Source organism: Camelus bactrianus, chromosome 8, assembly GCF_048773025.1.
Source record: "Camelus bactrianus isolate YW-2024 breed Bactrian camel chromosome 8, ASM4877302v1, whole genome shotgun sequence".
Classification (NCBI taxonomy): domain Eukaryota; kingdom Metazoa; phylum Chordata; class Mammalia; order Artiodactyla; family Camelidae; genus Camelus; species Camelus bactrianus.
In genome coordinates this window covers 61,173,623-61,186,265 of record NC_133546.1, presented here as the reverse complement: position 1 = coordinate 61,186,265, position 12,643 = coordinate 61,173,623, and the positions used below count along the sequence as shown (strand labels likewise).

General features: G+C 38.8%; 1 protein-coding gene across 3 annotated transcripts in view; it reads right to left on the bottom strand.

The window, feature by feature from the left end:
• RARS2 (arginyl-tRNA synthetase 2, mitochondrial) overlaps positions 1 to 12,643 on the bottom strand; it is a 65,009-nt gene that overhangs the window by 3,893 nt on the left and 48,473 nt on the right. For all 3 annotated transcript variants that reach the window (XM_045512158.2, XM_074368647.1, XM_074368646.1), the window contains exons 12-20: positions 10,252 to 10,312; positions 8,993 to 9,069; positions 8,373 to 8,497; positions 7,710 to 7,777; positions 7,516 to 7,625; positions 6,985 to 7,080; positions 5,965 to 6,039; positions 4,372 to 4,435; positions 3,837 to 3,908 (exon numbers count right to left, since the gene is read on the bottom strand). In XM_045512158.2, the coding sequence (XP_045368114.1) occupies positions 3,837 to 3,908; positions 4,372 to 4,435; positions 5,965 to 6,039; positions 6,985 to 7,080; positions 7,516 to 7,625; positions 7,710 to 7,777; positions 8,373 to 8,497; positions 8,993 to 9,069; positions 10,252 to 10,312 (748 nt within the window). The remainder of the gene's footprint in view (positions 1 to 3,836; positions 3,909 to 4,371; positions 4,436 to 5,964; positions 6,040 to 6,984; positions 7,081 to 7,515; positions 7,626 to 7,709; positions 7,778 to 8,372; positions 8,498 to 8,992; positions 9,070 to 10,251; positions 10,313 to 12,643) is intronic.

Genomic DNA, 12,643 nt, shown 5'->3' with positions numbered 1-12,643 from the left:
TAAGGAAATATTGATGGTCCTTTAGAAAATTAGCAATCTGGAAGCTAATTCACTTAAAACTGGAGTCTTTTCTAGGACCAAGAAGGTATACCATCCTTGCCAGTATAAAACTATGCTCATTCAACTAGAGAAGCTTTGGCTCATGCTAATTTGCTTCTCTATGCATAAAAACAGACTGTCATTAGTATTCAGAAGACTCCTAGTGGCACCACTTAGCATAAGTTATAGCAGACCTGAATGGAAATTCTCAGATGAAGATAGCTCTACTGATCAAAGAGATCACATCCTACTCCTGTTCCCTAAGCAAGTCTCACAAAATAAACTTTACCAATATGCAGATACATGAAACTGTTAGAGAAACTCCATTTCAAATGCAGTTTAATGGACTAATTTTTACAAAAGATTCTAATATGCCATCTGTAAAGTAATTCCTTGCTATTCAAATGTATTCAGGGCCCTCCCTGTTCACGCAGCGTGGTCAGAGTCACCTGTACGTAGCAATGAGAAGATAAGTAGGAGAGCTGTTCTCGGGGAGTAGCTGTCAGCTGTATTGGCAAAACCCCTTAATTTTGGTCTCTCTAAATTTATTAAGAACCAGTTATAGTTCCAAGAAAATTGAAAAAAATTTTTCTCATCAGTTTTATTTGATGAAAACATTGGATAACCTCAGTTAAAAGAACAGTTTCTGGAAAAATGGCTCAGTAAGAAACCTCAAGCCAGGGGAGATCAGATGGTGAAGCAGAAGGATGTGGAACTCACATCCCCCCGCGAACACATCAAAAATACGTCTACATGTGGAACACTCCTCACTGAAAACCAACTGCAAACTGGCAGAAAGACTTCTGTGCAACCAAATGAAGAAAGGTCCACATGGAATTGGGTAGGGAGGGAAGAGAAGCAATCAGGTTGGGGCTTGTGCCCCAGGGAGGAGACTGAAGTAAAGGGAGGTTACACAGGTGAGGTACTCCCTGGGAGTGAGTGGTGCAAGCCATGTATGGGACACTCCAGCCCTGGGTCCAAAACAGGGAAAACCAGCCCCCTTGGCTGGTTGGATGGCTGGTGGGAATCCTGGACTCTGTGAGAAGTGCGCACTTGCTTACTCTGGAAACAGGGTGGAGGGGGTGGAGTGGAACTGCACAGAGGGCTGACTGGTTTCCTACCACCACCCTGGGTTGCCCCAGACAGCTGAGCCCCTCTTACTTCATGTCGGCACCATGAGGGGGAGAGGGCTGCCATGACTGAGGAAAGAGCTCGGCCATCAGACACAGAGGTGGCGTCTGAGCAGGTGGGGACAGCTATTACTGGTGCTTGCACAGGCAGCGCATCAGAAGCAGCCCAGAACTCTGTGGTGAGAGGACCTCAGCCCACGCCCTGTCACGTGCTGAGAGCTCACACGGGCCCCTCCTGCTCTAGCACTGCTCCCCTCTGGGGCAAAGATGCTGGTGCTGAGAGTGAGAAGAGCTCACACTTAGAGGAAACAGAACCAGCTTGAACCTGACTCGTAAGGACTTCTGCTTCAGCAACCTGGGACCCACCCCTACCCCTGGTAGGGCAGTGAAGGCCACTGAGCAGAGAAGCAGCTCTGGCTCACACGTGGCTCCGGCTCTAGCTCCTCCATCTCCAGCTCCACCTGCTATCAAGGTGATAGCTGCCAACACACCCTGGGGAAAGAGGTGACTTATGCTCACATCAGATCTAGCTCTCCCACCAAAGCCACTGGGTACATACAGACTGTATAGGGATGCTCGCACACAAGGACACCCACTAAAGACCAGAATAGGTAATTGTTTCACCTGATTTCATAGAGACAGAAAGTTAAGCAAAATGAGAAGACAGAGGGAATCTGTCTCAATTCAAAGAGCAAGAGAAACCCCCTGAAAAAACAAATAATGAAACAAATAATTTATCAGGGAAAGAAGAGATGAACACAGAATTTTAAGAAGGAACTAGAAAGTATTAAAAAAAAAACCCTAAGAACTGAAGGATACAATAACTGAAATGAAAAACACAGTAGAAGGAATTAAAGGCAGACTAGGTAATACAGAAGAATGCATAAGGGAACTGGAAGATCAAATAATGGAAATCACCCAATCAGAACAGCAAAAAAACAAAAACAAAAAAATGAGGACAGTTTAAGAAATCTCTGAGATAACATGAAACATACCAACATTCACGTAACAGGGGTCCTGGAAGAAATAGAAGGCGATTGAAATGTATTTGATGAAATTATGACAGAAAACTTCCCAAACCTGAAAAGGAAACAGATATCCAGGCACAGAAAGCACCAAGGGTCCCAAATAAGGTAAGCCCAAACAGACCCACACCAAGATATATCATAATTAAAATGGCAAAAGTTAAAGAGAATTCTAAAGGCAGCTAGAAGAAAAACAGAATCATATACAAGGGAATCCCCATTAAGGCTATCAGCTGATTTCTCTGCAAAATTTTGCAGGCTAGAAGGGAGTGGGATGATATATTCAAAGTGCTGAAAGGCAAAAGCCTGCAACCTAGGATACTCTACGTCACAAGATGATCGTTTAGAATACAAGGCAAAAGAAATTCTCAGATAGGCAAAAACTAAAAGAATTCATCAATAAACAAAATATATAAAAAGCTTACACAACTCAGTATCAAAAAACCCAACAACTCAATTAAAAAATGGGCAGAAGACCTGAATAGACATTTTTCCAAGGAAGACATATAGATGGCTAACAGGCTCATGCAAAGATGCTCAACACTGCCAATCATTAGAGAAATGAAAATCAAAACCACAGGATACCACCTCATACCTGTCAGAATGGTTACCAAAAAGTCTACAAATAGCAAATGTTGGTGAGGATGTGGAGGAAAGGGAACTCATGTACACTGTTGATGGGAATGTAAATTGGTGCAGCCACTATGGAAAACAATATGGAGGTTTCTCAAAAAACTAACCATATGATCCAGCAATTCCACTCCTGGGTATCCAAAGAAAATTAAACCACTAATTCAAAAAGATACATGCACTCCAGTGTTCAGAGCAGCATTATTTACAATGGCCAAGATATGAAAGCAACTTATGTGTCCAAATGTATATATTTGACTATTAGCCATAAAAACAATGAAATTCTGTCATTTGCAACAATGTGGGTGGACCTATAGAGTATTCTGCTTAATGAAATAAGTCAAAGACAAATACTCTGTGTTGTCACTTGTATGTGGAATCTAAAAAATAAAACGAATATAATCAAACAGAAATAGACTCACAGATACAGAGAACAAACTAGTTATGCGTGGGAGAGGAGAGGGGAAGAGGGAGGGGAAGAGGGAGGGGCAAGATGGGGTAGGGGATTAAGAGATACAAACCACTATGTATAAAATAGATAAGGAAGAAAGATATATTGTATAGCACAGGGAAATATAGCCCCCGTTTGGCAATAACTTTAAATAGAGTAGAATTTATAAAATATATTGAATCACAATGTTGTATACATGAAACAAATATTGTAAATCAACTACAAAAAAAAAAAGAAGAAAAAAAAGAAACCTAAAGCCAGAGTTTAAACTCTAATCCTTTGTCCCTAGCAGATCACAATGACTTTAAAAAAATTTAACTTAGTTTTACGAAGGTCTATTTAGTACTTATTGACCGTGATGGAACTCAGATGATTTTTTTTAAAGATAAAAATTTAGTAAGTTGATAAATCACTTAATGAAATATAGACAATAAAATACAGATTCTGACACAGAATAGTAGTTTCAATTCTATTCTAAGCAGCAAAGCATATAAGAATAGATGACTAGAATTCATTTACTAGTTTAAAAACAATTTTAATTAGAAATTACATCTTACATACAGGTGTTATTCCAAGAAGTTTCATTCCGTTGGCTAGGACACAGCGGACAGCTTTGAAAAGATGAAGTCTGGCCTACAAAGTATATCAAAGAATGAGTAAATGCTCAATTCAGTAACAGGCTAATTATAACAGAATAAACCAGATTGAAAATTACTTTTAGAAGTAATTTTAACTTTTTCTAACTTAAAACAGGAACAGTATCTCCAAGTGCCCTAGGGTCTGCTGTAGGCAGAGGAAGGCACATTTCTGGAATCCATTACAGTAAGACTGGTACCCAAGGGTTGTGGAGTGGGAGGACAGTATCTAGTTCAGCTTCAGACACGGGGAATGCGTCACTCTACCACCGGACATAGGAAAATGTGTTTCAGTCTGGTATGTTGGATTGTTATGGCCCAATTCTAATTATTCCCTGAGTGTGTAAGTACACTGCTATAGTGGAACAACAGGATGCTATTTTAGAAACATTTAAAGACTGACTCTGTAATGACAGTCTGAGGATGCTAGAGATTACACAGAGAAACTCAACGTAACGTACCCCCGCCACTTCAGGAGGACTGCTTTTGATGTGCAGTGTTTTGTGTGCCACAGCTGCAAGATGACTGAAACAGGAAGAGAGAAATCATGATTAGGACCAGCAGTAATTTCCTGTGAAACATATAATCGTGGTATCTAATCTCACTGCCTCAACTTAAAGAAATTGAAGCCGAGAGCCGTTAAAGGATATATCCAAGGTTGGGAGTGGAGACTGAATTCACTGCGTTTCAATAGCTGGGAAGTAAAACACATTAAACTCCAGCTTTAGATTTTGTCCTGGTTCTACTAATACTAGGTGGTATTATGATTGTGATTTCATTGTTCTTAAGAGTATGGTTTCATTGTTAATTTTGTAAGTGTAGGGGATTCCTTTCTAATAATCAGGCTTTCCTCATTTAGGTATCCTTCAAGATGAAATGTAAAACAGCCCGGCCAGTCCCCCTCTGTACGGGGAGCAGGTCGGGTAATACTAGTTATCAATCCACTCTGCACACACTGGCCACTCTTCTTTAAAGCATTTTTTGTTTGTTTGTTTGCTTGTTTAGGTTACGGCAGTACGTAGAACAGTGCGCCAGAGAAATGATGCTTATGACATTTGTTACAGTGATTAAGTGACATTTAATAAGACTTTCTGGTGTCTTCATCTCTATATATCTAAGTGGAAATTAAAGGGGAAAAATCGTTAAATCTGGGGAAGATAGGGTAAAAAGCATAAACAAGAAACAGTCCCAATAAATCTGATTTCAATAAGTCTTGAGTAAAAGCAAATATTTCCTTTCTTAAGAAGATACAGCTGTTGCTATAAGACTCAACTTCTATTCAGTTTTTAAAACAGCTACCATGAAATTTCTATTGAGGGTCACCTACTCGCTTTCCAGCTCATTTTCTACCCTCTATCTGACTGACTTTTCTGTGCTTAAAACCTTTGGATGGACCCCACTGCCATGAAAATAAGATGCCTTAGCACATAACACAAAGGCCTGTACACATTTATTTCTCATTTGTTCCAGAACTATGTTTGTAGTTCTTTTAATGTATCATTTTTTTTTTCTAGGAGGGAGGTAATTAGGTGTACTTATTTTTATTTTTAGAGGAGGTACTGGGGATTGAACCCAGGACCTTGTGCATGCTAAGCATGCGCTCTACCACTTGAGCTATACCCTTCCCCTTAATGTATCATGTTTTTGCTCAGCTCTGGGCTTTCCTCTCCTTCTCTCCCACCTTACTTCCCCTGACTACTGTCTACTCCTTTCTTCTGAGAAGCCCTCTCTGAACCCTAAGGCTGAGATGAGTGCCCAGATCTGTCTCTCATGTCCTCTCTATACTAACACATACACACTGCACTGTAACTACCTGGGATGTAGCTTTTGGTTCCTGTTCACTAAACTGTAGTGACCAGACCTTCAATCACTGAATGAATGAACATTAACTGCTAATTTGCAAAGATGAAGCAAGAATTCCTGTAACTTAAAGCACATAATTTTTTAGGTCAAGGGATTTATTTACAGGAAAACTTTAGATGAAAGTAAGGTCCCTTGTCACATTAGGTCTCAATTGTCTTTTAACACCTCAAAATAGGGAATTTATCAAGTACCTCAGAGTTAGAAGGTAACTGACAATGTGCCTGGGTTGAAGGTCCTGAGATGACCTATAAAGCACCTCGTCGAACCTAAAAGAAAGATGACAGAAGCGGTTGGCAGGGGAGACTGGGCACATATTACACTAAGCTAAGATATTAAGACAAAGATCTATTAAGTAAGGTTGACTTGACCCCATTAACGGTAGAACATATACGGAAAAAGACCTTGTGTAAATTTAAAGGTAAAGGCACATTTTTCTTTGTTACAAATTCCTTGATGGTGGGCATTTTCTAAGTCATCTTCAGATCCTGTAGGCCTAGCCCAAAGCAAAGACTCAAATCATGGCTGTTAAAGTAAATGTAAAAAGCCTCTAGCCATGTTTAGGAACATAACCTAGAAACTAGCAAACAGTCCAAGAAAAGCTGGTTGGCTTAGAGTCAAACGTGAGTAAACTAACCCCTCACCCCACGAAAAAACCACTGACCACTGTGTGCCAATCAGAGAAAACTGCCTGTTGCTAACCATCCACATCCCTTCCAGATATTCCAGAGATCAGTCAGTCTCTCCTGACAAGTCTGGCCTCGCCGATAACGCTTGTGAGAGCTCAGAAGTATGGTCTCTTGCCCAATGTATTTGAGGCTGAACTGAAACCAAGAGGCAACTCAAGGGTTTACAGTCTCAGGGAAACTGCATGAAGGCAGGAATTTTCCTTCACTTCTCACAGAGGGTGAGAAGATGACTGTTTCTAAAACTAAAAGGTTATGCTTTTACCGGGCTTTACATTCTCATACCATGACCTGAAGGATGTTGGGCGCCTGGGCTACTTCAACAGTGACAACATTTTTAAAGCCTAAGGATTAGCCATGAGCACGCCCTCTGCCCCCAGACAATCACTTCCCAGTCACACCTTTAGAAAAGCGCTGTCTAGAAGCAGGCGGCAGGGGCCAGCTACTGGCCTTCTCCCTCCAGTGGTCAGTAAGCCACGAGTCATTTCACTGAGCACAAGCAGACTTGATAATGCTAGGAAACCATACCTGAGAAGATGCTGGAGAATCGAAACCGACTGTGGCTCTTGTAAGCAAGCAGTGTTGAAGTCATTTAGATAACCGCATCCAAAAGTCTCTTCCAAACTGGTATCAAAAGTTTAGAAAAACAACCAAGGATTAAACAAGTCATCCTAGGACTCACAATTGCAAGTGATGAACACCATCTCATAGTACACAGTCTTCTCTCCTTAAAGTCCTACACTTGGAAGCCAACATTGTTTCACTCAATGCTTCAATTTTTCCTAAATCTGTTTCTTCATCTGAAAATGGAGTATATTCTTTGGCAGGGTTATTCTGAGTATCAAATAAGGTAATACACATAAAAGCATTTCTTACATAGGTGCTCAATAAATAAATGTTTAAAAAGCCCCACAAAACCCCAAACCTAACAGGAAGTCCACTGTACTTTAACCTGTTTTGAATATGAGATGTTAGAGAAGCCCAGAAAACAGGGCCTTTGGTCTCAGAATCACTGCAGCCAGGTCCCAGCCTGGGAAGGACAGAGCAGCCTCTTCTCACCTGTGGAGGCGGGCGTGTGTGTACTGCAGGAAGACTCCTGTGTCCCCGCGACTCTGGAAAACACGATCCCAGCTGAACTGGTAGTCGGATAACAGTAAGCCTCTGAAGTCCTAGAACGACACAGTAAATCTTCAGTGCTGTGATTTGTTCTAGCAGCAAATTAAAGGCTCTGCCAGGAAGCAGGCTTCACAGACCTGAATAATGAGGGCTGCGAGCCCGACCCTCTCTGCTGTCTCCTGTGGGTTCTCCAATTCTTTGGTAGCTGAAACAGACAAAGGCAGCTGTCTTTTAACCTGCATGAAACTACAGAATCAGGGGTTGAAGGGGAGATAAAATCTGCCAAAAATGTATGTGGACAGTATCAAGAACAAACAGGTGCACACTGGGCAATCTACTTTCCTAATTTGGGCTAATTTAACTTTGACAATGACGTTTCCCAAGCCCTCATTAAAAGGGGAGAAACATGAATTTATTTTTCTTTCTAAGATCCCTTGTAAGACACTGGATATAGTTGGCACTTATTTTTCCAAGACTGAAGTTAAACAAAGCCATGCGGACTTGTGGCTTGTCTCTGATTATGTAACACAGGAACTCTGCATAACCACTCCAACTGAGTGACAGTGCTGAAGCTGCCTGTGAAAGGCGGCTCAGAGCATACCAATTTCCATTACTGAACTCAGCCACAGCTGAGTGGCAAGTCTAGAAATTCTGGCACCTCTAATTAGTGAAGCTATTTTTGACAAGGTTAGTGAAAGTTCAACGGAGGGATGGTCAGAATAAATTACACTGCACAGAAGTCCAGCAAAGCATAAAAGTGCACTGAAGTTATGACAGCAACAACAACAAAATGAATTCACTCTTAACGGAAGCCATGTTCTGTAGCATCCTTAATCGAATCTCATTTAAAACATCCTCCAGAAAAGTAACATCTCCTCTTCGTGTCTTCATTCCCTGCACTACCCCAAAGGGCACATGCTGGCACCTGAAATGGAGCAGGCATTTAGTTAACAGAAAACTGAAAAGGAGCTGGTGATCCAAGTACATAATTATACCCTTTTAGAGAATAGTTTGAACTTTAACTCTCATAGGTTTTAAAAATTTGATAAATTAAATATGTGACTTGTATGCTACAAGAGATGTTCTACACACAGCTTCATTTTATAGAGAATCATGAGCATCTGATTAGATTACTAGTTGCATTTATGAAAAAAAGATGGGAATTAAGAATATTGAAAATCAAGCCACTGAGAGCAGATGTCTAATAAACCACCTATTAAATGTTTATAAATTAGGTATGAATATAACTAGGACATAAATTAATGCAAAGAACAAATCTGCTTTTCTATACTAACATCCTGAAACAAAGAAGTGAAGCCTGAATGAAGATCTTTAAGAACTTGGTACATTTTTGGACATAGCTGACCTAGCAAACCTTTAAAGATCCTGAGTAGGCAATGAAGAACCATGCAGACATTACCTTTCCGCCCAGTCATATCCCATGATCTGCAGCATTTGGAATACTTGCTGAAAATGCTTTTTTTGCCCTTTATCTGTCTGGAGGGGAAAAAATGTATTTAAAAGAAAAGAACAGGGGTAACTCAATCTACAAAATAGGCTGGACATAAATCAAATGAAAATATTTGAGTTTTGATAGACTATACAGATCACTGTCAACTGATATGCTTTAAATAAACACACAAAGAGGATGCCACTGGAAGAAGGTCTAAGCTGAGTGCTCAAGAGCAGGCAGTCAGAGCTGCAGCACCCCACTGAGTCAGGAGGAAAGAGGAACTCTCATGTTCTGAGTTTTCTATTTAAATTCCTTCTCTCTCAGCTGTTATGACCTTTAACTCCAGGAAAGCCAAAGCTAAGCTCTGAAAGGTATTTAATAGCAACTTTTTTCCTCTGGGGAAAGGGAGGGTGCACATGGAAAGAGAGAAAGGGATGAAGAGACCAGAGCATTATTCAGCAAGAAAAGGAACAAACTATTAATACACGCAACAGTCTGGGTGCATCTCAAGGACATTCATTAGGCTGAGTGGAATGAGCCAATCTCAAAAGGTTACCTACTGTGATTCCATTTATATGAGTCTCAAAGTGACAAAACTGTAGTATGGAGAGCAGAGCAGGGGTTGCCAGGGGTTAGGGTGAGGGGAAGGCGTGGTTACTACGTGGTTGCCACAAAAGAGTTTGTTTGGTGATAGAGCAGCTGTTTTCTGAATATGGTGATGGTTATATGAATCTGCATGTGACAGAATTTCCTAAGAACACTCCCTCCCCCTCCACCAACACACCCCCCAGGCCCACACACAAGTGTGTGTAAAAATTGGTGAAATTTAATTAAGGCCTCTATCAATGTTAGTCTCCTGGTATAGGCAAAGAATTATGGTTACATAAGCTATTATCTTTGGGGAAGGCTGAAGGGTATATGGAAATTCTCCTATTCTGAAACTTCTTGTGATTCCAAAAATATTTAAAATAGAAACTTTTATTTTAAAAAGTGCATTATAGTATGTACATATTCATTACACATGACCATTCAATTGAGCATTTTTTTTTGACTATAAAACAATGTGAACTTTTTTGTTTTTAAGTTTTTTAACATAGTGGTTGCCACTATAAATATACTTAACATTGAATTCTTTCTATAGTTTTTCAACATAGTATTCAATGTCTATCTTTGCAGTTTTCATGAGATAGGGATCATAACCTTTGTTCTTTGTTGTGATTACTTACCACATAAATCATTTTATCAAAATTATACTTGTCCATTCGATCTATAGCAGCTGCAAGATCTCTGAAAAAAATGGCCATAGATTTAAGAGTTACTAAGCAGATCTGGGTAATCATTTGTTTTACCTATTTAATAGTAATGAGGTTTTTGTAATTAAGAACTCCTGTATCCCACAGCCTTGGGTATACCACCCATGTTTATATAATCCCAATACCATACTTTGATACAAAAGAATAAGAACAAATATAGCTTTGGGAAAAGAATTATGAAAGTGCTTGAAAAGATAAAAAATAAATTAAAAAAATCTCTGAGGCAAGTAGTAATGAATTAAAATAGCTCTAGGCAAAGTGTTTGTAGGTAAATGTTTTATGATTTGTTAATTAAGCCTCTATTGGAAAGAATCACCTACCTATCACTTTTCTGCAATACACTTTCTCAAAGAACATATTTAAACAGGTTATCTGCTAGCTACTCTTCTATTAGTATATGAAGGACTTCCAAAGTCTTGGATCATCATAAGCAAGACCTTCTAAAGCATTTTAAAAGACCATAAAGTCCTTTGACAAAAATTCCACTTATCTCTTGCTTCTGATTAAGAACAAAAGACCTTGTTTGCACACAATATGAAATAATGAAAAATAAGCCAAGAACTATGAAGTTTCAAGTCAAGATTATGAAAATATTTAACTTTAAAATTAAAGCTATTTTAATTAACTAGTGGGGAATATACTCAATAACTATATAATATCTTTATATGGTGACATATTGTAACTAGACCTACTGTGGTGATCACTTTGAACGTACCGAAATAAACAGGAACTAACATAGTGTTGTAGGTCAATTACACTTCAAAAACAAATAAACAAACTCAGAAAAGAGATCAGATCTGTAGTTATCAAAGACAAGGGGTAGGAGGAGGAGGAGCTGGATGAAGGCAGTCAAACTCCCAGTTACAAGATCAATAAGTACTAGGGATGTAATGTACAACATGGTGTATAATTAACCACTGTATGTCATATATGAAAGTTGTTTAGAGAGGAAATCCTAGGAGTTCTCATAACAAGAAAATTTTTTTATATTTCTGTAATTTTGTATCTATATGGGATAATGGATGATCACTAAATTCATTGTGATAATCATTTCATGATGTATGTAAGTCTAAATCATTATGCTGTACACCTTAAACTTATACAGTGCTGTATGTCAATTATATCTCAATAAAACTGGGAGGAAAGAAATTAAAGCTATTTTTGCTTAACAATATATGATATTGGGAGGACTTTAAAAGTTTCTAGATATTTTGAAATGTTGGGGATCATCAAAATGTCACTGGTGTAACAAACAGAGCATGCATTCTGAATGGAGGCAAAAACCGGCTCTTGAGGGACAAAAGAAATCTTACTCTTTTTATGTATAAAGTACATATATACATATAATAAAACAGATATATCCATGGTGTTAAAATTTCATGAGGATGGACAAGTAGGAAAAACATGGCTAAAAAGTTTCCTGAGAGGGGTTATAATACAATAAAGATGTTGTAAAACAGACATAGATTATCCCCCAAATGAAGTCACAAATATACACCCCCATTATAGTTTTTGATTTGAGCCAAGGACAAAGAGAAATCTTTTGCTCCAATGAAAGAATAAAAGAGAATTTAAGAGAAAATTCTAGGCTTAGTTTGTACAACCTGAATTTGAAAGCCAGAAGTGCCAAGTCCTTTAGTTCAGCTCTCTCTTTTCACAAAGCAGGAAACCCTGGCCCAGGGAGGTTATGTGATGGTTATGGTCTCAGAACAAAAATCCAGGTCTCCAGCCTCACCCTGTGCTCTTGTCAGTATCCTCCTGCACTTCTGTCAGTTACAACAACTCCTTTAATTCACTTTCACACACACACATGTATTCTCTAAGGAACCCACCGAAAGGGCAGAGACAAAGTTAGAGCAAGGTGAGAAATCAAACATTTCAACAAGTGGCAAAAAAGACATTTATTCTCCCAAAGAAAAAAGAGAAAGTATAGGTATTAAGGTAAATACACAGAAAAATCTAGACCTAAGGATAGCTCCAAATAAGATACCAGATAAGGACAGTTACAGAGTCTTTATGACATGGAGCCTCTATTCTGAGTGAACACATTTCTTCCTTTTTTTTGAGTATAGATGATTTACAACATTGTGTTAGTTTCAGATGTACAGCATAGTGATTCAGTATTTTTGCAGATTATATTCCATTATAGTTTATTACAAGATATTGGGTTTAATTCCTTATTTATATGAGTAAACATTTCTTATAACCACTACTGAACAGTTGATTTAATCTGTCCAGCAATAATTCGCTGACACAAGAAAAATTTTCTACTGTATATTTTTTTATACCCAGAAAAAGAAATGTA